We start from the raw sequence: 22978 nt of genomic DNA, 5'->3' as shown, positions 1-22978 counted from the left end.
ATCAAATTGCTGAATACACAAATAAGTAAGTTGTACTTTGTTTTTGAAGGACCTACAAGCTATATATAGACTGTGAAATCTGCTAGATAGATACACACTACTTTAGTACTCTTGCAGTCATTTCCATAGTATGTATGCAAAGACATATCGGCGACCGACTGGCTGTCGAGCCAATGCTGTCTCTGTTGTGACTATGCTAATGATACTAGCTGGGTGACACGCTAATTGTTTGGTTATCTTTCCAGACATGTAGTTTGTTATCAGCAAATCTGAGAAATAACGGCGCACAGTAATTTCTGAGGCATGTATATAGTTTTAAGGTTTGAAATGTTATGACTGTAATTTGTATAGAACTGTAAAAAGTTTTAATCCTGCACTGTTTGCAATTCAAAGACATGTAGATTTGCAGTGGTTTATTTGAGATTGTTATGAATAAAGTATATTTTTGGGGAAAAAGTTTTGTTTTGGCTCACTTTTTTCAGATATGCTTGAAGCACAATGGACAGAATAGATGATTCTAAGCATGCAGCAAATGAAGTCATTTCAAGGGTTGTATCTTCTTGAAATTTTTTTTAAGAAAGGTTACATGAAATAGAGAATTCATTCATTTCAGATAAGCTACACAGGACATCCTTTAGCCTGGGTATGCCATTGCACATCAGACATGAGGTCCTTGCCAGAGGATAACTCCAGTGGCAAGGGAGTCTCAACGGCTGGGTATCTGCCTACTACTGCAGACTTCATCCACCATCATAGTCGTTGATATTATACGAGTATTAAAAAAATACTCAGTGTAATACTCAGTGACAAATACTTGGTCAGTGCTTTTGAAAGGAATGTGAGAAAATTGCACAAGTCCGAATATTACTTAAAACAGCGATGGCTGCATAGTTAAATAAATTAACGTAACCTGATGCACTGAGTAGTCAAATTTTGATGACCAGTGGATCTTAATCATAGATGATACTGAAGAATTACAGAACTTGATCAGGGAGGATTGGAACTGAAATGTGAAGCATTTATTTTGCAGAGACGAGCCATACTTACCTTTTTGTTTTCTTTTTGTGTCTAATAATGCATGTCTGGTTTTCCGAATAATTATTGTGTGCATGGTTTGAATCCATTCAATGCTAAATTTATAAAATGACAGGAATTACAACACACTGATGCATTTTATCCAATTCCACTGTTCAGGTTTAACTCCAATCCTATTTCCCAGCATTTTCTCAGAATCCTTTTTAAATTATTCTTTGTGAAATACTTAGCAAATTTCTTTTTTAAATTATGCTGTTTTATTTCACTGCCGTTTGTTTTAATAACTTTCATTAGGGAAAATAAGTTCTTCTGACTTCTATTTTCAGTGATAATTATCCATTTGTGCAACTTGCCAATGATTCACCAATCAATGAAGACATTGGTTCACTCCTCTTCCTCTTGAAACTGTAGTTTAAAAAAATTTTTGTCCTTAACCATCTCACTTTCAGTGAAAAGTCCAATTATTTGAGCTTTTATTCAGAAATATAATGTTGCTTTTATAATGTAATTTCATTGACTATTATCATCTATATCACAACTAATGGGGGAGCACCTAGAACCTGAAATAATTCTACAATTGTGGCATGAACAATATATTATATAAACTCTGCATGCAAATATGTACAAAACATGAATTTTTTTAACGTTGTTGTTTCCAAGTGTACTCCACCTTTTAGAGACTGGGATATTTACAATTCTGAATCCAATTTTTCTTCCATTCAATTAAGAAAACCTCTCACTGCTCTCATTTATTTCTGAAATTTATAATAACCTTGTTCATTCAACACCTCTTGTTTAAGGTGACGTTCAGTGCTTACAAAATTTGAAGCTAGAAACTTTTGTAAAATTGGAATATTGGCTTAAACTACTAAAGATTAAAGTGTGGTTACTTTATTTCAGACTATTTACATGTTGTGACATTTTGTAGCTTTACTTGGAGATTCTTTAACTTTGAAAGCTTCTCAAAGAACATAAGAGGACTTCATCCTATCTATGATATCTACAATAGTGTCACTTTGATATATATTTATCATATTTTTATATTGAAAAGCAAAGAGTAATTCTTTCACTTTCAAGTGTACCATTATAACAAATGTTAAGTGAGGAGACTAAAATTTACAGGTGATACTAAAATACAAAATTTGATTTACTGAAGTAAATAATTTTTAATAAATGCAGAAAGTTCTGGCAGTATCTGTGGTGAGAGAACAGAATTAGACTTTCAGGTCTGTGACCTTTTATGTAATGCATTGACTAATACCAACTGTAAAACTCCATAGGTACTTCATGCATGGTGTTTGCAAAGAAGGAAACAACTGCCGTTATTCTCACGATCTTACAACTAGCAAACCTTCACTGATCTGCAAATACTTCCAGAAAGGATCCTGTTCCTATGGAGACCGCTGCAGGTAAGGACCACCTATTGTGGCAATGCTAATCCTTTTTAGTTCTGAACAAAATCTAAAGTTTTTCAGAAACCCCTAAAAGTGAAGTGTTTGTGGTAGTTCATGGTGAAATGTGATGGTGCTCCATACTATGTTGTGGAATGGCATAATGTCACATGTATCTCTTCTCATTTGTAAGTTATGTCTTATGCTTTTTACCATTTACTTAATTATTTCTCTTGTGCTCAGTGCCAAAGGCCACTTCCATAAGCAAATCCTTGCTATCTCCAAACCAGATTGTGCCAATAATATGCCAGAGTTGGGTCAGATGACATTGCTTATGACTGAACAGCAACTCTTTTTTATTGTAATAACGTTTTGAATTGATTCAAACAGCAAGCTGAAGAATAAATACTCATTGAAATCGTAATGTAGCTATAAACTATAAATCTCATTTGTTATAAATAATATTATGTTGGAAAATCTAATCTGCAGTTTTCAGTTGATTACAGAACATTTAACTTGCACCTCCTTGGCTGTATGTTATCCACAAAATTGCTGACAACGCGTAATGCAAAATCTTTCTTGGCATTTCACCTTAACAGCAATGAGATCTTTGTCTGTATTTTGACAAACCTAGAGAACTCTCAAGTTGACAGCACACTTTATGCCTCTTCAAACTATTAAATTTTAAAATAACATGGTTTCAATACAAGAACCAAGCTTATCTAATTAAAACATTTGATCTCCAATAAGAGATGATAGCCTGTTTCATTATCAAGCATTTGTCTTTAAGTTATTTATTTCAAGTTGAAGAAAACAGCTTGTGCTCTTTTTTTTGCCTTGCGCTGAATTAATTGCATTGAGAATTAGCGTTTAAAAGTAGTATTTTGAATACCATAGAATAATACATATTCTGTCTAACTACAAAAAGATAGATTGTAGTAGTCACAATTAAGGTGACCAAATACATATGATAATTAAATATTTTTAAAAAGTACTTGTACATGTAGGTTTCGATTTGAAATCTGACGGTGTTTGTTGTAATATTTTCTTACTAATGAATGCACTTTGGAATGTCTGGAATTATCTGTTAAGCCAACCATATTTAGAGGCTTAATATACAAAAATAATTATCAGTACGTTGTGTAGCATTTTCTTACCCTGACTCCCTTTTTTAATTTTCTTTGTCTGGGTACTTGATGTAGTTTGCGAATCTGGGGCCTTAGGTCAATTTTTAAAATTTCTGGTAACTGATTTATGGTAGAATTTGGGAGCAGTTGCTTCCTAAATCGCTTCAATTTATCTGTCAATGATCCTTGGGTTGCCCATCTGAAATGTTCATGTCTTTGTGGTATTACAAGTATAAATAATAAACTTCATAGATTTACTCTGGATTAAAAAATGTGCAAAATTTCAAAGTATGCAATCAAATAGAAAAGTTAATTGTTAATATATAATCACTTATAGGCACTGAGCATGTTGTGTTATGCCATATGTAGAATAAGAATAGCTGTTGATGGCTTTTCTCAAGTTGAATACTGGTGTAGATGCTTTATTGTATTTTATGTATGTTGATTATATGGACAATAATATTTGGCTACACCATAACTGATCATGGACAACCTGTGTTCTGTTCAATTTCAATTACATCTAATTTGTAAAATAATTTTGTCTGATTTATGGAGCTTGGCAAGCTGATTAGAATGACTGTTATGGTCATAAAAGACTTAATGGTTTAAGTTTCACAGTCATTTAAAAGCAACCAATCAAAAAAGGCATCTCAAACATGCACACTGGACATCAGTAGTTCTTGAATAATTTCATAAAAAGTGACCTTTTTAAAAGGAGGTCATTAGTAATGAGAAAGCCATCAGATGCAGTTTTCCATTTTAGAGCTGCCACAATGCATTCCCCAACCAGTCCTATTGCCTCTTATACCTTGCATATCCTAACTAGTGGCTTTTTCACTTTCAGCAGCTTAAGCTTTACATTTTGTTCCCCATCCTAGCTATTGACTTGTGTTACTTCAGAATGCTTTTGAAGCCACTCTGCATGAGTGTTCTTTGAACCATAAAGTTTGCAATGGAACAGCAGAAGCTTGTGTGGTATGTTGCATTGCCTTTTGATCCACAGCAAGGTGTTCAACATTTCCATTGATATGCTAAAGGTGAGTGAAATGATAAAATAAAGTGCAAAAAAAACTATGAGAAGTTGCAAATGAGAGCACACTGTTTAAGAAGGAAAACAGTAAATAGTAAGAGAAAATTCAGAATAAGTTTGGAGATTCTAAAATCATAGAATCCCTACAGTGCGGAAGAGACCGTTCTGCCCATCATGCCTGCACCGACGACAATCCCACCCGGGCCCTATCCTTGCAACCTCAGACCTGTTCCCTGTAACCTCAAGTATTTACCCTGCTAATCCCCCTAATCTACACATCTTGGGATACTAAGGGGCAATTTAGCATGGCCTATCCACTTAATCGGCACATCTTTGGATTGTGGGAGGAAACTGGAGCACCTGGAGGAAACGTATGCAGACACAGGGAAAATGTACAAACTCCATGCAGTCACCCAAGGCTGGAATTGAACCCAGGTCCCTAATGCTGTGAGGCAGCAGTGCGAACCACCGTGCCGTCCTAAAGAAGTAATAATGAAAACAAAAGGATAAGTTTAAATACACAGTCAGAAAGCAGTTAAGAAAAGCAGTGAGGAAAATTGTGCAGTAGAATATAAGGCTGCATTTACACTACCACATTTATATTGATGCAAAATGGTTTTGGATACCAAGACTGTTTACAACTTGAAACACCATTTATACTGCTAATAATAAGGTGGCCTTAGGAAGAAAAGAACAGTTTTTATGGACTGAGATCCATGTACCAAGCATGCGTAGAGACAGAGAAGTTACCTTTCTTTGGAATTGAATTTAATTTCTTCTGTTGCAATGTGCTGAGTGAAGACATCAAATTTATATACTGCTGGCTCTGTGGTATGGGGATAGGAAGTAAAGAGGATTAATGAAGAGAATTGGAAGCCCTGAAAATGCTTGGGGTTGTCCATGGAGCGCTGAAATCACTAGCGGCTCTAGAGAATTGCAGGAAGAGGGAAATTGGGGATTGGGAATTGAGTGGTACATGAGATGGAAAAGGAGATTAGGAAATATGGCAGGATGGCAGAAATGGAGAGGAATTGAGAGAATGTCCTCCCTCAGCTCAGAGATGACCTCCGGAATAACAGCTATTCTGGTAAATGCATTGGAGGTAGTTCAGAGAAGGTTATCTAGATTGATACTTGCAATGAGTGGGCTGTCTTATGGAGAAAGGTGAAGTATTCATGATCCTGAATGGTATGGACAGGGTTACATGGAAAGGATGTTTCCTGTTGTGAGTGAGCCCAGTTCAAGGGGGCACTTCTTTAAAATTAGGGGTCGCTCTTAGAACAGAGATAAGGAGACGTTTCTTCTCGAGGTTTGTGTGACTTTGGAACACTTGGGGTGGAATTTTTCTTTTCCTCCTGCCATGGGAATTATAGCAGTTGGGGGTGGACCATGCAAATATTTGTTGATCTCAGGTGGGAATTTCCGGCCTTGGGGCAAGCGCTGCTGGAAAATCCCGCTCTCTGCTTCAGAAGTCAGTGGAAGCAGGTTTATTTAACATTTTTCAGTCAGAGATAGATTCTTGTTAGGCAATGGAGTTGTAGATCATCGGGGGTAGATTGGAGTGTGGGACTCCATGATCTTACTGAATGGTAGAGCAGGCTTGAGGGGCCAAATGGCTTACTTCTCCTATTTTGTATGTTTGTATCCTTTCCAAACCCCCAAAATTCTCAGCTGCTGATTACCTTGAAAAAAATATTATTTCACAGACGTGAGCTTTGCTAGCTAGCTCATCATGTATTGTCCATCATTGTTTGTCCTTGAGAAGGTGGTGGTAAGCTGCTACTTGAGTCCATAACTTGTAGGCATATCCATAGTGCTGTTAGGAAGAAAGTTCCAGCATTTTGACTTAGTGACAATGATGGAGTGACAGTATAGTTCCAGGTTAGGCTAATATGAGTTATGGGTAATTTGCAGGTGATGGTGTTCCCATGCTTCTGCTCTGTCCTTCAAGATGTTAGCGGTCGCTGTTTTGAAAGCAGTTTGTCTAAGGAGCCTAGATGAATTGCTGCAGTACGTCTTGTACATGATGCACACTGCTGTAACTGTGTGTCAGTGGTGGATTAAGTGCCAGTCAAGTTGGCTGCCTTATCCAAGTTGGTGTCAAACTTCTTGTGTTGGAGCTACACTTGTCCAGGCAAGTGGAGAGTGCTCCTTCACTTTATTGACCTTTGCCTTGTGAGTAGTGGACAGGCTTTGAGGAGTCAGGAGGTGAGTTACTTGCCACAAAAGTCCCAGCCTCTGACTTACTCTTATAGCCACAGTATTTGTATGGTTGGTTCAGTTGAGTTTGTAGTTAATGGTAACATCTAGGATGTTGCTGGTGGGGCATTTAGCAATGGTAATGCCATTATATATCACGGGGAGATGATTGGATTCTCTGTTTGTGATTGTCATTGCCTGGCATGATGCGAACGTTAAACCAAAAGAGAAAATGCTGGAAAATCTCAGCAGGTCTGGCATCATCTGTAAGGAGCGAAAAGAACTAACGTTTCAAGTCAAAAGGTCACTGGGACTTAACGTCAGTTTTTTTCTCTCCTTACAGATGCCTCCAGACCTGCTGAGATTTTCCAGCATTTTCTCTTTTGATTTCAGATTCCAGCATCTGCAGTAATTTGCTTTTATATTTATTATTATTATGTGATGCAAATGTTACTTGCCACTTATTAATCCAGGCCTTCCTGCATATGGACATGGACTGCTTCAGTATCTGAGGAGTTGTGCGTGGTGCTGAATGTTATGCATTCATCAGTGAGCAATGGTCACTGCTGAAGATGGTTATGCCTAGATCACTATGCTGAGGAAGTTCTGCAGCAATGTCCTGAGACGAAGGCCACCATCTTCCTTTGTGCTAGGTATGATGCCAAACAGTGGAAGGTTTTCCCTCCTGGTTTGTGGGTATTGCTCATGAGACCAGTATTTGTTGTCCATCCCTAATTGTCCTTGAAGTGAATGGCTTGCTGTGTCAGAGGGCAATTAAGAGTCAACCACATTGTATGGGTCTGGAGTCACATATAGGCCAGACCAGGTTGGGACATCAGTGAACAACAAATTCCAGATTTTATTAGTTGAATTTAAATTCCACTATCTGCTGTTGTGGGAATTAAACCCATCTCCCCAGAGCATTAGCTTGGGCATTTGGGTTACTAGTCCAGTGATGTTACCATCACACCACTGTTTTGCTTGGACTCCTTGATGCCACATTTAATCAAATGCTGTCTTGATGTTAAAAGCAATCACTTTCACCCAGCTATTAAATTCAATTCTTTTGTCTATATTTGGACCTAGATTGTAATTAGATCAGGAGCTGTGTGGCCCTGGCAGAACCCAAGCTGAGCCTCAGTGAGTATGTTATTGCCGAGTAAGTGCCGCTTGATAAGCACTGCCATTTCATCACTTGCTGATATTTTTGAGTGGATTGATGGTGAAAAAATTGACTGGGTTGGAAATGCCCTAATTGTGGGCAGGACATACCCGTACAATTTTCCACATTGCCGGATAGATACCAGTGTGATATCTGCATTGGAACTGCTTGGCTAAGTTTGTAGCAAGTTTTGGAGTAACAAGTCTTCAGTGCAATTGCCAGAATGTTGTCAGGCCCCATAGTCTTTGCAGTTACCAGTGTCTACAGCACTTTTTGACCTCCTGAGGAGTCAGTTGAATTGGCTGAATACTGGCATCTCTGATGCTGGAGACCTCTGGTGAAGACTATCATGGGTCATGCAGTTGGCACTCCTGGCTCAGAATTGTTGCAAATGTTTCAGTCTTATCTTTTGCCTTCTCATGGTTTATGTGGTTATTCCAATAATATCTTAGTAGAATCAAACCTCCAAGAATGCCTGCATCCAGAGTTGATAAATAAATTTTGCCAATATTGCCAGATACTGATTTAGCTGCCAATTTCCACCCTCCCCCAACCACCACCACTGCCATCACCCAGCCACCACCATCTTCACCAGCTGCAACAGGGATGGAGTTTGTCCTGCACAGAGTTCTGCAACATATTAATCCATTTCAATTTGGCTGGGATCTCCAAGCACTTTTGCCCTACAGCAGTCACATTGCTCTGCACATTTTTACTGCAGTAGATCCCAATCTGATGAGCAAGAAAGGGATAAAAATCACAATCCCCTGGACAGGGACCAGAATTGGTCATGATCTCAGATGATGAAGAAATACTACTATATAGACAGGCATTGTTGCAATACATACAAATGAAAGAAACTTGATGCAAGTCCCCTAATACTGAGTTTGCAGGCTTCATGGTCATTAGAATTGTTGGTTCATAATCATGCCTTGTTTCATTAGTGCTTTTCAGCCTGTTTTCTCTAAAGACAGATGCACACACGTGGTAGCATGTGGAAGATCTTAAGAGTCTGATAGACATGCGGTCATTGGGCTACACCATAGTTTAAGTAAATATTGTACAGTTATTGGTTATACTATTGGTTGCTGGGGTCTCTTTACGGGACTGAGCACCAATGTTGAACCAGAAGATGCATGAAATTTGTAATGGCTGTCCACAAGCTAAGCCATGAAAGATCAATTAATGTATATACGTTAAATCTTTTCTGATTCAATGCCTCTTGACACAATCAATCCAAGACATTGATGGGAGTGATGACTAAAATGATCAAATGTGTATAATGGAAATTGCATCCAAAATTGTTGGGTGTCTTCCCACTGGAGATCAGAGATTGAGTCTGCATTTGTTTGCTATTCAGACTTAAGTTTCCAGTATTTTCAAGAAAGATTGATGCTAATAGCTTTGCTGGTTGAAAAGCATTTCAAATTGGAGAAAAAAACAATTAGCTTGAATTTTCAGAGTCTCAGACAATTAAAAATCATTGCATCATCTATGTACTTTTGTTCAAAAATGGAAGCTTCCTTGTTTCCCCAGTACGTTGTCAAACCAAAACAATTCTCTCTGATCTTTGATGTTGATTCTCTAGCCACCCCTCCCCAATAAGATCTAGGCTGTATGGAGTTCAGATGGAGTGAGTGGGGTGGAGGGGGAAGAGCTGGTGTCTGGCAGCTGCAGAATGCAATCAAACTGGGTAGGTATAAAGGACCATGAATCTTTGACTAGTGTGCCATTTGCTACTAGACCATTGAACCTCCTTGCTTGTTCTCGTTGCCAGATGCTGGGATGATGATCCCATCCCTACCCCAGTCTTTCCTGTGCTGCTAGAAACATCATCTAGTGCTGCTCAACCCCAGAACATGTTAGCATCTGCAGACCTTGCTTGTTCATTTTGCTACTATCTTGAACTGCATAACTCCCCTGTATGCCCTTGGTATTACAGTGCCTACAGTTTAACACAAGTGCAGTGATTGTTTATCTGATTTTTCCTTTGCAGCAACTGGAGGGCTGTTGGCCATTCCTTTCTGTTTTTGCAATTTGTATGGAATATGCATTGTTAACTGATCAATTTTTCACCTCAGGAATGGGTAGAGATTTGTATAGTTCAGTTAAATAAAAGCGACTTATTACGGATGCTGGAATCTGAAACAAAAACAGATAATGCTGGAAGATCTCAGCAAATCTCTCCACAAATGCTGTCAGGCCTGCTGAGATTTTCCAGCATTTTCTGTTTTTGTTTAATTCAGAAAGACCTTGGTCTGCATATTTTTGTTTTTGTCATTGTATTTGAATGGAAATCCCTATCAGATCATTCAGAGTGTATAGATCAGTGAAGTAAGCAGGTGGTTGAGTATAATGAGATGGTGCAGTGTCTTTGAACTTTACTATAAATGGCCATGTGAGGTAATTGACAACCTGCACGTTATTTGAGTCTAGAGTAATTCTGAGAAATAGGACTGTTAATGTCTTTTGTTTTCAAAATCTATCTTCAGATTAAGAACATGAGAAATAAGAGTAGGGTCTCTTGAACAGCCATTCAGTACAATCATGGCTGGTCTTCCAGACTTTGGACCCTGCCAATTGATTTCAAAAGTACCCAGTTGAGCCGAACTCCACATTTTAAACCTCCGATTTGTCAAAGGTTAGATTATGTTTTACAGTGTTGTTGAGCTCCAGGACTTCACTGCATCTCCTTCCCCTGACATGATATTGGCACCATGGCAGCCCTCTGGTACAAAGCCTCAACACCTCAACTCTGGCTAATCAGAGAATCATTTCCCTGAGCTTTGACAAATTGCAAAAGTATTCCCATAACCATGCAGTACTAAAGTTATGCCCTTTTCCCCAAGGCCAGTTGCTGAATGCTGGGAACCTATCTCCAATCTAGTATATCTTGCCTAACATCTTTTGTATGCTAAGATAAAAATTCAAAACTTGGGTAAGATGGCATTTTGATCTGAACAACTTTATAGGATATCCATTCTTTGTATAATTAGTGCATTTTTTTGTGGCTTATATGCTGTTTAACGGGAGAAGAGTTAAACAGTACATTGTCTCAAATCCAGCTGTTCAAAAACTGGACTTTTACTAGAATATGCTGTGCATCAATTTTAATTAAGTAAAAATAAATAAAAACTAGACCTAGCATTGGCATGACCTTGTGCCTGACTGGTTATCCTTTACTTAATTGTGTGTGAGTCTATTCCCATGCTTTGAGCAACTCTTGACCATCTCACCCATCCTGACCCAAACTGCCTAATCTGACATTCAGCATGGTCTCTGAGTTGAGATTTCTAGTTTTGGGGCATTACCTGTTCCATGCATGCACAATGTATTATTATCCTTATAATGTTGATTACTCTGAAGACCACAACATCTCACTCATAATTAGAGTCACCAGTTCGTCAGAGTGTAATTGTTGTTTAGCAAGGGAACTTTGTCTTGTTATTGTCACATTGCATTTGTGGGAGCTTGTGCGCAACTTGGCAGTTATGTTTCTTAAATTCAATAGTGATTACATTTCAAAAGTACTTTTTTAGGAATTCCTGAAGTTGTGAAAAGTGTAAATTGAGTGCCTAGCTAGGCCACTTTAAAACTGTACTGTATAAAGGGTTTGCAGATTTCTGAAGTTAGTCGGTTTGGTTTTGGGACAGTCCCAACAGATTTAGCTTTGGTTTTATTTCTGCTGCCAGCCTGTAAATGACTAGATTTATTGATTTTCATTTTAACATTGCACAGCCACAATGTTTGAACTCATCACCTCTCAATTCCTGTTCCATAACCACTACGTTCCTGCATCCGTTCTTTCTCTCAATGTTATTGTAATTCTAGTACTTAGAAAAGGTTAAAGGTACAACTGAGGCAGGTAAAATGAAATGTTACAGTAAACAAGGCCACTGATTTACAGTTTATTCAAAAACAGGACAGTCTCAGCATTTAATCTTCCGAATACTACAATTATAAAAGCTGCTGATTTCAATCACTGTGAATCAGTAGCATTGATAATGTGATGTGAATGAAATGGTATGTCGCCATCATTGTATCATCTGATTCATGATAAACACTCATTAACTATTGATTTGTGCATATTTCTTTTAAGTTCGGTACTCAGATGCATGTTTAATTGAAAACTTAACTATCTTAGCACATATTATTTCTGTAGATGATTTTGTGATGATGTCAGTGACACACAATTGCTGCTATTTTATAGTGAGTACATTTGCCCTAATTATGCATTCTGATGATTTGTTTCCCAAAAAAAACTCAGAATGCTGTTTGAAATTTTTTTAGCTATATTATCCCCTGTGTAACTGAGAGTCCTTTGAGTGTATCCACAATAAAGGTTCTTAAAACATGATTCCGTTTATCCATTTAAAAACACAAGAACATAGGAAATAGGAGCAGGAGTAGGCCATCTAGCCCTTCGAGCCTGCCCCGCCATTTAATAAGATCACGGCTGATCTGAAGTGGATCAGTTCCACTTTCCCGCTTTCTCCCCATAACCCTTAATTCCCTTGTCTATCAAAAACCTATCTACCCATGACTTAAATATATTTAGCGAGGTAGCCTCCACCACTTCAACGGGCAGAGAAATCCAGAGATTCACCACCCTTTGAGTGAAGAAGTTCCTCCTCAACTCTGATCTAAACTGCCCCCACCCCCGTTATCTTGAGGCTGTGCCCTCTCGTCCTGCTATCCTTTCTCAGCAGGAAGAATTTCTCTACCTTTACCCTATCCATCCCCTTCATTATCTTATACGTCTCTATAAGATCCCTCCTCATCCTTCTACACTCCAATGACTATAGACCTAGTCTATTTAGTCTCTCTTCATAGTCCAACCCCCTCATCTCCGGTATCAGCGTAGTGAACCTCCACTGCACTTCCTCCAAGGCCAATATATCCTTGCACAAGTGCGGCGACCAAAACTACACACAGTACTCCAGCTGCGGCCTCACCAGTGCCCTGTACAGTTGCAGCAATACCTCCCTACTTTTATATTCTATCCTCCTTGCTATAAAGGCCAACATGCCATTCGCCTTCTTGATCACCTGTTGCACCTGAAGACTGGGTTTTTGCGACTCGTGCACAAGGACCCCCAGGTCCCTCTGCACCGTAGCATGCTGCAGCTTTTTGCCTTTTAAATAATAATCCCTCCTACTATTATTTCTACCAAATGGTCTTTTGTGTAGTTTAAGTCTTTAAAATTAAATACAAAACCTAACTTTGTCAGTTTAATGTACAAGTAATGTGAAAATACAGCAAATTCTTTTTTTTAAAAAAAAGAGTAGTTTGAGAGTGAGCTGTTGCAAGAGGCAAACACAGTAAGAAGTCTCACAACACCAGGTTAAAGTCCAACAAGTTTATTTGATAGAAGACCCCCCCAGAGGCAAAGGTGGGGTGGCATAAATTGAATATCAAATAATGGAAATTCTCAAAACAGAGTTTCCCTTCTCAACTTGCTGGTTAGTTTCTGCATTAATGATGTATGCAGTGTAGACTGACAGCTTTATTCTGTTTTGCCAGTTAGCTGTATAACAATGCTTTTGCTTACCAAACCAGCCTGAATTTCTGTCTGGAGCAGACTGATCTTCGGGATTGGTTTGGGACATGGATTCCACCCATTATCCTAAACCAACTCATGATTCTAAAGTGACAGAATAAATTGTTGGGTGGTCTGGTGGCGGTGTGTCACACAGTAAGCTGTGAAACAGCAAAATTCACCAAGCGCAAGTGTTAGAAAGGAATGTCAATTCTAAGAGGCAGAAGCACCTAAATATTTCTGATTATAGTTGAAATGAAGGCTTCTGAAAGAGCCAAAATAATTTTTGTAAAGGCACATGGGCAGGAGAGGAAGATTCAGCATTGGTCGGGCCCTCACTCCAATAATGGACTTCTGCCATTATTCACCCTCTCCCAATTGTTCCTCAGAGAAATTGCTGGTGCCTGGGGATACAGTATACTTACTGGTTTGTTCCTAAATGTCATAGGTAGGCTTACTTCATAAAGCTGTTGCTTGTAACATAATTATGTGATTGAAATATGTCCCCTGCTCTACATAAAAATTGCTACAAACCACTTTTCCTTGATTAAATTGATTGTCTTGCTTATTCAGGCAACAGCTTTACATGCCTCATTCAATTTGAACAATAAGGCAGGACAAGAATAAATATTAACTTGAAATGGGACATTTATCATTAGGATGTCTTTCAAACCAGCTGGTCACTGACAATTGTGATTGTTCAGCCCTTGTTTTAATCTCTCATCCTTTCTATGCTACAAAGTTAATTGTAAGTGCAAAAGTAACATTTGAGGTAATCTCCTAGTATCAATGACCTGTTAGAAAGTATTCCTAAAGTCTAATTAGAAAGTATACCATGGCTACAATGTTAGTAACATTTAGTTTTGAATCTGCAATTTTTAGCTTTGCAGTTTGATTTAATTGCATTTTTTGAAAAAATGGTTGAATTGCATTAGATAAGATCTGTAGCCAAGGCACATTTGCAAACGTTGTACAGGTTCCTAATGATGAGCTTCTTTATACTTCAGGAAGGACTCAGGAATAGAGTAAAGTTCCAAATTGTTTTAGTACCTCCTCATGGCACATTATGTATGCTTGCAATAATGCTTGAATTCTGCCCACAATTAAATGCAGGGATCAAAAACCAACAGGAATGGATACAGTTACAGATAACAGTTCAACATTATTAAAAGAGGGTTGGGAACTTTGAGCTGTTGAGCCCGATAGGTCTGTATTAGATTTGGGGAGAAAGAAACAGTTAATGTTTCTGATTGAACTGGAAAAGGAAGACTTGTTAAATGTATTATAGGAAATGAAGAACGTTAAATAATAGGTGTTATAAGGGAATCTAAGAATAGTAAAGAAAAGGAGAAAATATAGATCAAGTAATTAGAATGAATCTCCAGGATTTGATGATTCCCAGTCTAGGACGTTAGAAAATGGGCAGAGAAATTGCAGATGCATTAGTCAAAATTTTGTCAAGATTCAGGAATCATGTTATTTTTTGAGGTATGGAAAATTGCACGTCAGTCATTATTTAGGAAGGAAGGGAGAAACTGGCTAATAGAGGATCTGTCAGTGTAATGTCAGTTGTGAAGATGTTATTAGTCGTCAGAGGCAGTTGTCCAAGTGCCCAGTCATTGCATCATCATCTGATCAGAGTCAACATGAACTTACAAAAGATAGGGCATGTCTAATAAATCTAGTTGAAAATGTTGTCACTGTGATGATATATAAAGGAACATTTATTGATGTTGTCTGTATGGATGTCCAGGAGGCAGATTCCATACAAGAGATTATTAACAGAAATGGGACCTTGTAACATAGGCTTAACATAGGTTGAGAGTAAAATACATAAAAGCTGTTGTGATTCGTAAGGACATAACAATTTGTGTTCCTTCAGGATATTTGCTGAATTCTGAGCTTTTCACTATATAATGAACTGGAAAAAGTAATTTCCTACTTTCCATGTTTTATTACTCCAGTTGCAGGTAACACTAACTTAGCAGATGCAGTAAATTGTGTGGATTGAAATTGGGGCATAGATTAATGTGTGGGTAGAACTGGTAAATGGAGTTTGACGTGGAAATCTGAGAGATTGTCCACTTTGCATTTGAGAAATATTTTGCATATTTTTTAATGATAAGATTAGGTGCTATGGATGAATGAAGGGATTCAGATGTTCGTCTGCACAAGTGCACAGGCATATGAAATAATCAAAAAAACCCAATGGAATATTGGCCTTTATCTTAGTGATTCGAATTCTAAATTGAAAACATGATATTTCATGTGTTTGGCAGGCCCTAACTGACTAAATGCATTCAGCCCTGAGCATTGAGGAAAGTCTCAGGAAAGATGTCTACTAAATATACTCCACTTTGGAAGGGGCACAAGACAGATTTACCAAAATTATTACAGATTATAGATTAAATTATGAGGACAAGTTGACTTGTATTTCCTTAGTTTAGGAGGTTGCTGGGTGATCATGTATTTAATTTGTTCATTACACTGAAGTGGGTTATCTGGATTATAAAGGAGTAATGAAGTTAGAACTAGGCTATTTAGAAGTGAGATCAGGAAGCACTTAGCATGGAAACAGTAGTGGGTATATTTCCCAAGATAGTTGAAAATTTCAAGACTAGGATCAGTAGAATTTTGTATTGTAGGTGGCTGGTGAGAAATGTGCAACAAAAGCAGATAGTGAATTTGAAGTGTAGATCAGTCACGATCTAATTGAATAGCACAGCAGGCTTGAGGGACTGAATGGCCTACTTCTATATTCATATTCCTAAGAAAAAGGGTTGTTGTAACAGGTTTATGATGTTGCATTAATTGTAACATCCCTAATTGATATACAGGTATGACCACGTGAAGCCGTCAAACCAAGGATTGTCGGAGGTTCAGAGTGGTCCTACGCCATTGATCCCGAAGGATTCTGCCACCGCATCAGCTACTAAACTTACTCCACTTACCAAATTAAATGGTGAAATGAGCACAAAAACAGTGATTGAGGAATCCAACCCTGCAACATCAAGCTCAAACCTGGAGGACTGGGTTAATGCAGCAGAGTTTATACCTGGACAGCCATACTGTGGACGAAGTAAGCTGATTCGACATGTTTACGTGCTTGATACTTAACAAAATAAACAAAAAAAATCACAAAACAATCTACTGTAGTATTTTTCAGTTTACTTTATAGAACCTCCAATGTTCGGAATTATTTACAATAACTTGTACCAAGCAGTTCCGTCTGTAACCTTACAAAATGAACAAGGGCTACCTGTATAGGAATGGGTAAATGATTCAGATTTGATTTCCTTTTCAAAAGAGCTTTTAGTTTTATGCCTTGCTCAAATTTTGTGAAAATGGAGGTTACAATGTCGCAACTAAAACAGCACAATTTGATCTATGTTAGATTTATGAAGGTAAGTTGTGTTTCCTTGCCCCTTTATTTCTGCTGCCTCTCTCCTTTTCTGGTAAGACACATGTTTGTTTTTTTTTGAGGAGCTGGTTTTACAATGATCTTGGAATGACCGCTTGCTTTTTTCCTACCACTTACTGGTTCTGCTGTTTTCGTTCCTCCGAAAAGTCACATTTATGCAAAATAATGTAACTTTGATATAAAGTCAAAGACACCCTTAGCCTCAGGGCACAAAATAACATTAAACTTTTTAAGGATTAAACTATAAATCGTGACTTTTCCCAAAGTCCATATTTGGTGGAAGTTGCTAAGCAATGCTCAATTATTTGAGGAAGGAGAAATGCTTTAAGTATAGTGTTTACTTCCTGGTATCTTTCCCTGAATTGTTTCATATTTTAATTGATTTTCTGTAAGAATGTAGAAGGAAGACAACACCAGAAACCATGACAGCTTACAATAATTGCAGAATATAGCATGTTATAACCAGGATAGGGAATTGCTGCAAGTCAGATATCTTTAGGTTCATAGAATTGCTTTACCATGTTAAGTAGAACCTATGGAACAACACGCTCTGGCATATTTGTGGAAGTATGAAAAATGAGGGAGGCACAAGGACGTCAGTCACTTTAACCACCTGTATGCTACTGGGTGCTGTGCTGAATAAATGTATTTTGGGTTTTTGTTGAAAACAGGAATTATTGTTTCTGATTTTATGAACCACGCTACATTTTGCTTAATCAGCTTAGAAGGAGACATGTTTGCCAATGTCAATAGAAGTAATATTTATGGAATATATGTTTTAGCTACCAATGCGTGTCATATAGTCATTTGTATAAAGTGGCTGATGAATCATATTAAATTTTAGTTCTGTTCCCCAAAGGACTTTTCTTTATTCAACTATTTGGTGAGAATGCTGCAAAGTCTGGACTTGCTGTTCTTTTTTAAGGGATGAGGTGGCTGTTAAGTGTGGATGTCTCAAATGATGAAAGGAGGAACTTTATTCATGTGTAATTTTTAAAATGTAACTTATCCAGTGGTTCTTATATACTGCGAATGTTTAGAGCTTCTCCCATTTAGTAGAGTTGCTGTATTTCTGGTTCTAAATAGTTAACATACCAAAATCTGCTCTGGTCACTATATGTGGGACAGCTTAATTTAGCTTTTAACAGCTCACTTACAGTTCCACCCTCCTAGTGTGTCATGCAGCAGATTGAAACTTAATATTAATAAGTTATTCTTTCAAACCACCTGTCTTGTTGCTGAAATTTAGCAGTAACTGCATAATTATTGAGAATATATTGACCTCTCATTAAATTTAGATCCACAATTGTGATAGCAAAGCCTTTTGTTCAATCAAGTATAAAAATTATTACAAAAGCTTTCCAAAGTGATTAATTTAAGAACAGTGCATCCAAAATTATATCTACTTTTTAAAGTGAAAGTGCTTAAGAAAAATGGTTGCAACTTAAAGAACTTTATTTATATAATTTCAGTTATGTATCATCAAAACACATTCTTTGTGTCTGGAGATCTCTTTATTGAAAACCCATCAACATCTGAAAGTCACCTCAAATTTTGTCCAGGAGTTTTAATGTTAATGAACATTAATGAGCAGTTCAAATATAATTTCTTAAAATTCCTCATCAGATGATAGATAAATTAAACAATATTTCCTTTCTCCCAAAAGGATTCTCAAGTGCCTGATCCTGTGTGACTGCTTATGGATGGTCAGGTACTGAAGTAAACCTGGTTGTAAACATGTGCTGCTGTTGAAATCTGGAGGGGAAACTGCAGCTCCATCTTTCCATTGTTGACCTAGTTTCAAGATGGCAGAGTTACCACAGCACTGTTCTGTGATTTTTTTTCTCTACGTACATACATTTTTACAACATCTTTAACAATAGAATTGTGATTTCAACAATTCTTAACCAAATGATTTTGGCAGAGCAATTTTATTTTCTTTAAAAAATGCACTCTTTTTATTTTTGGGGAGTCTTTTGTATATTACACCCTTGCCCCAAACAAGAGGTAGCCAACTTCTTGAAATGCCACTTAGAAACTGGTAACCTGGATATGTAGTTATTCATAGCCTGATTTTTGTGTGAGTGTATACATAAATTAAATCTTGATATTAAAAATAATTGTATTAGCTTATATTTCCATGTTATTTACTGCAGCATCCTTATGATAGGTTTTATGAAGTATATGTGACCTTATAGAATTAGAATGCTAATATGAAGAGATAGATACGTATGGTTACTTTCAATGAATAAACTTAAGATATTTTTGTTCATTTTGATTACATATTCTAATCTTGTATGAACTATACACATGAGAAGGGAGCAGTATATTTGCAATTGAAGTACTTCTCCATTTTAATTTAAATTTTCACTCTAAATATTGAAGGACTGAAGTAAGATCAACCAAACTTCAGACGATTTAGTCAGATTTAACCATAAAAACCACCGAGGAAATCTAAAAGGTAGTCATCTTTGAAATATAAAAAATCACATGGGAATAAATCAAAATCTACATATTTTTGATATTTTAAACTTTTTCATAGAGCTGTATTGCTTTTAATTAATTGCTGGTTATGCAATTCTGAGTAGGATCATTTTCAGTTTGGTATGACTTTTAAGGAGTCAGTATAAAATGAATTTACTCATTTAATGGCCAGTTGTGACTTGTTGAGGTGTTAACATTTAATTTGACGAGATAGGATACTTGTTATGGAAACAAATTTATTTTCAAAATTATATAATACATAAACACGCAAACACGTATGGTTACATATATTTAGCAGCTGGCATTTGGAGCATTGATTCACAAGCAGGATTGCAGCAAGCTGTAAATAAGGACACACAGCTGGACTGAAATGGAGGACTGCAATCAAGCCACCATCAGTTGTAATCGTGTGCTATTGTTGTTTGGTGACACTTCATCCCACTTAGCCCCTTCTCTCAGTTATTTCACTTTACTGATTTCTCTGTGTATGGGTAAGTCACAGAGTTTCTTTGCCTTCGAGCTGTAGTTGAACCCTATGGTATTTTGTAGTGTGGAATGCTTCTCTTTGCTTTCGAACTTACTGTTGTGATATATATTATTTTGCTGTACCTAATTATTATTGTCTGTCTAATTTAAAGTAATGTTATATCTACTAAAATTATAATGTATCAACATTTAAGATAACATGTATTTTATGTAAGAGATTCATATCTTAAGAATTAAAAGTCATGCATCAACTCAGTCACAACTGCACAAAAATGCACTTAATCATATTTTGTCATTTAATTGATTTTTGCACGTTTTTATGTACTCCCTTTCCCTGTCTTCCCCCCTCCTATTGCCTTGTGGACAAGTGAAACAAAATAGCTTGTAGTTGGTTTATGACCTCTTGCCTGCACTGCTGACCAATCAGGACTGAATGAAGTCCCTTGCCTGATGTGACCGTAAAATTCATTTATAGAAAGCAGCCAAATCCAGTCTATATTTAAATGTATCCCTTTTGTTTTATGGAGTCGATACTTTGGTTCTTTTGGCATTTTCTTTACATTATTCAAAATTCTTTTGTTTAATGCATTTTTAAAAATCTTAAATTACTTCAAATTATGTTCTCCTGATGGTTTCATTTTATTTTAAATGGTTCTCCTCATAGTCCATCAGTAGAAAGGAATGGCATTTGTAATCAGTTACAAGTACAGGTGATTTTGGATAAGTTCAACACACAGGGCAAGAGAGAAGTTGCAGATTCATTGTACTGGTTTTGGCACAATTCAGGTGAACAGGTCTGGGATCCTATCACATGCAAATGGTTTGATACTAACTAAAGAAAAGAATGTTTACAAGTGGGATTGGGGCATTGCAGCCAAACTTACAGGGGAAAGGTTAAAGATCGTTCAATAAGTGTTTGAGATTTTTGCATTTTTTTCTTGTAAATGCTATTGTATTTAATCTGTAATGTGATTGAATCCAGTCTGGTGACATGAAGATACAATTTTGAATTACCATTATTTTATATAAATGTACGACTGCAATAAAGAGTGTAATGATCCACAGTATGGATTTTATTTACCACAGGAAATTGTAGTCCAGGATTTCCTCATCTTGTCTCTGTAAATACAGCTAAATCACTTCAATAAAACAAACAATAACTAAAACAGGAACTGTTAAAGTTCTGCTTCTCAAAATCTGCTCCCTATAAACAGTATTTTAGCTAGGTCCAGAGAACTTGGAGAGCTTTTATTTATGAATATGATGCAGTGAAGTTCTATTTTTGTTTTACCAGAGCTACTGTTTGGGTTATTGTGAATCCAACGTCAGTCTAATATAAATACTGTCTGTATTTTTCAATACTGACAGTTAATCCAGTAACAAGTTATATGCCATTGACATGAACATTTGGGAGAGTTGCTACAGGGAAGCCAGAAACGGAATTAAAACACCACATTAAGTTACATTTGTATATTCAATAATGAATCATTTTCAGACAAATTGTTTTCCAAGTTTCCGTGTCACTTTTATACCTTTCCATTGTTATTTTTCAGTTATAGTTTTTTTTTGGATCCTTTTCAGATTAGAATCTTGTATTATTAGTGGAAAGTGTTTAAATTAATACTTTGATTTTTATTATTGCATTGTAATTGATCCTGGATGTCCCATTGTTCTCCATTTATTCATGGATAACTATTGTGATCAACTGACTTCTCGGAAAAAAACTGTCCGTTAGAAAATATAAAATTGATAAATAGTTGTATATTTTAGAATCATTTCTACATTTTGATGAATTAACTGTACACATTTTTGTAGATCTTGAGCTGTTTTATATGGGTATCAGAACAGCGGCAAACAGTCATTTATACAAAAGACATGATAAGTCATATCAACTCCTTATTTTGTGTATGTGAGCCCTCAACAATAATGACTTGTACTAACACTAATTATTTGCTTTAACATTTAAATAATTCCACTCTCAACTTTCCTTCAAGGTTTCAATCTGCATTATTCTACTTCCCTAGCAGCTGATAAAATGAGTGGATGCAGCTGCTTGGTTTACTAGGTTTAAAACTTTTGAGGTGTAACTTACATACCTTCTGGGCTGTTCATAGGAATCTAAAATAATGAGTTCAGTGAACTTTTCTTCATTGTTCAATGCCAAGCCAAAAGAAGACTTTGTCTGAACAAACAATGTATGATCAGTTCAGATGAGATCGCTACAATAGCAGAAGAAGTAAATCACTATTACTCTAATTCTTTTCTGAAAACTCTGACTTTTGTGTCCACTGACAAATGCCTATCATTAATCCAAGCTGGGTAAAGTCCAAAATGTAGTAGAGTCGACACCCTTAAAACAGTGAGGTGATGGAGATACACATATCTGATCAGAAACTCACGAGTGCACCAGAAACTAGAGTTCAAATTGGCAAGATGTATGAAAGACTTCTGATGAATCATGCCATTGTTGGGTGAAATGATTGTGCCATGGTCTTTCCTATCTTATGTCCTGAGCTTCGGAGTTTACTTCATATACAGGATGCTTCAAATTCATGAATCAATGTTCTTGCATACTTTTGATAGCAAAGTTCTAGAAAGGCAGTATACAATTTAGTAGGATAATAACATTAAACAAATTCCCATCCAAGATGGACTTTGCAAAGAAGCAATAAGCCCATATGCTGAAATAAAGCTGCCTAGTCTTTGGATTGAAATCTGACAAAGCTTCTTTGGCCTTGACCTGAAGGCCTTGGAATACCTTGAAGACAACTTTTGTTGAGTCACTGGCTGATATTGGGAGAGGAATGGAATCATAGAAATTTACAATACAGAAGGCGGCCATTATTTATGCATCACAACAATTGTTATCAACGCGCTGAATAATTCCATATACAGCTGACTACAGTTCATGAATGACAACATCACATAGTTTGCCGCGTAGGCATTTGAAGAAGAATCATATTAGATTATTCACATTGGTGTTCAAAAGAGAATTCTATTATAGCTTTCCTATGTATCAAAAACAAAAAGAACAGGTTCAATAATGACAGAATAATACTGGCACTAATGTACTATCACTTAGCATATTTTTAGATAAACATGTA

At 36.8% G+C, this 22978-nt stretch overlaps 1 protein-coding gene across 1 annotated transcript in view; it reads left to right on the top strand.

Annotated features, from left to right (window-relative positions):
• mkrn1 (makorin, ring finger protein, 1) overlaps positions 1-22978 on the top strand; it is a 77723-nt gene that overhangs the window by 15333 nt on the left and 39412 nt on the right. Inside the window, exons 2-3 of the mRNA XM_080190927.1 lie at positions 2316-2444; positions 16321-16562. Coding sequence (XP_080047053.1) covers positions 2316-2444; positions 16321-16562 — 371 coding nt within the window. The remainder of the gene's footprint in view (positions 1-2315; positions 2445-16320; positions 16563-22978) is intronic.

Source organism: Carcharhinus amblyrhynchos, chromosome 6 (assembly GCF_965287045.1).
Source record: "Carcharhinus amblyrhynchos chromosome 6, sCarAmb.v2.hapA, whole genome shotgun sequence".
Lineage (NCBI taxonomy): Eukaryota > Metazoa > Chordata > Chondrichthyes > Carcharhiniformes > Carcharhinidae > Carcharhinus > Carcharhinus amblyrhynchos.
Note: the sequence above shows the minus strand (reverse complement) of the source record. Positions and strands in the feature narration are given on the sequence as shown.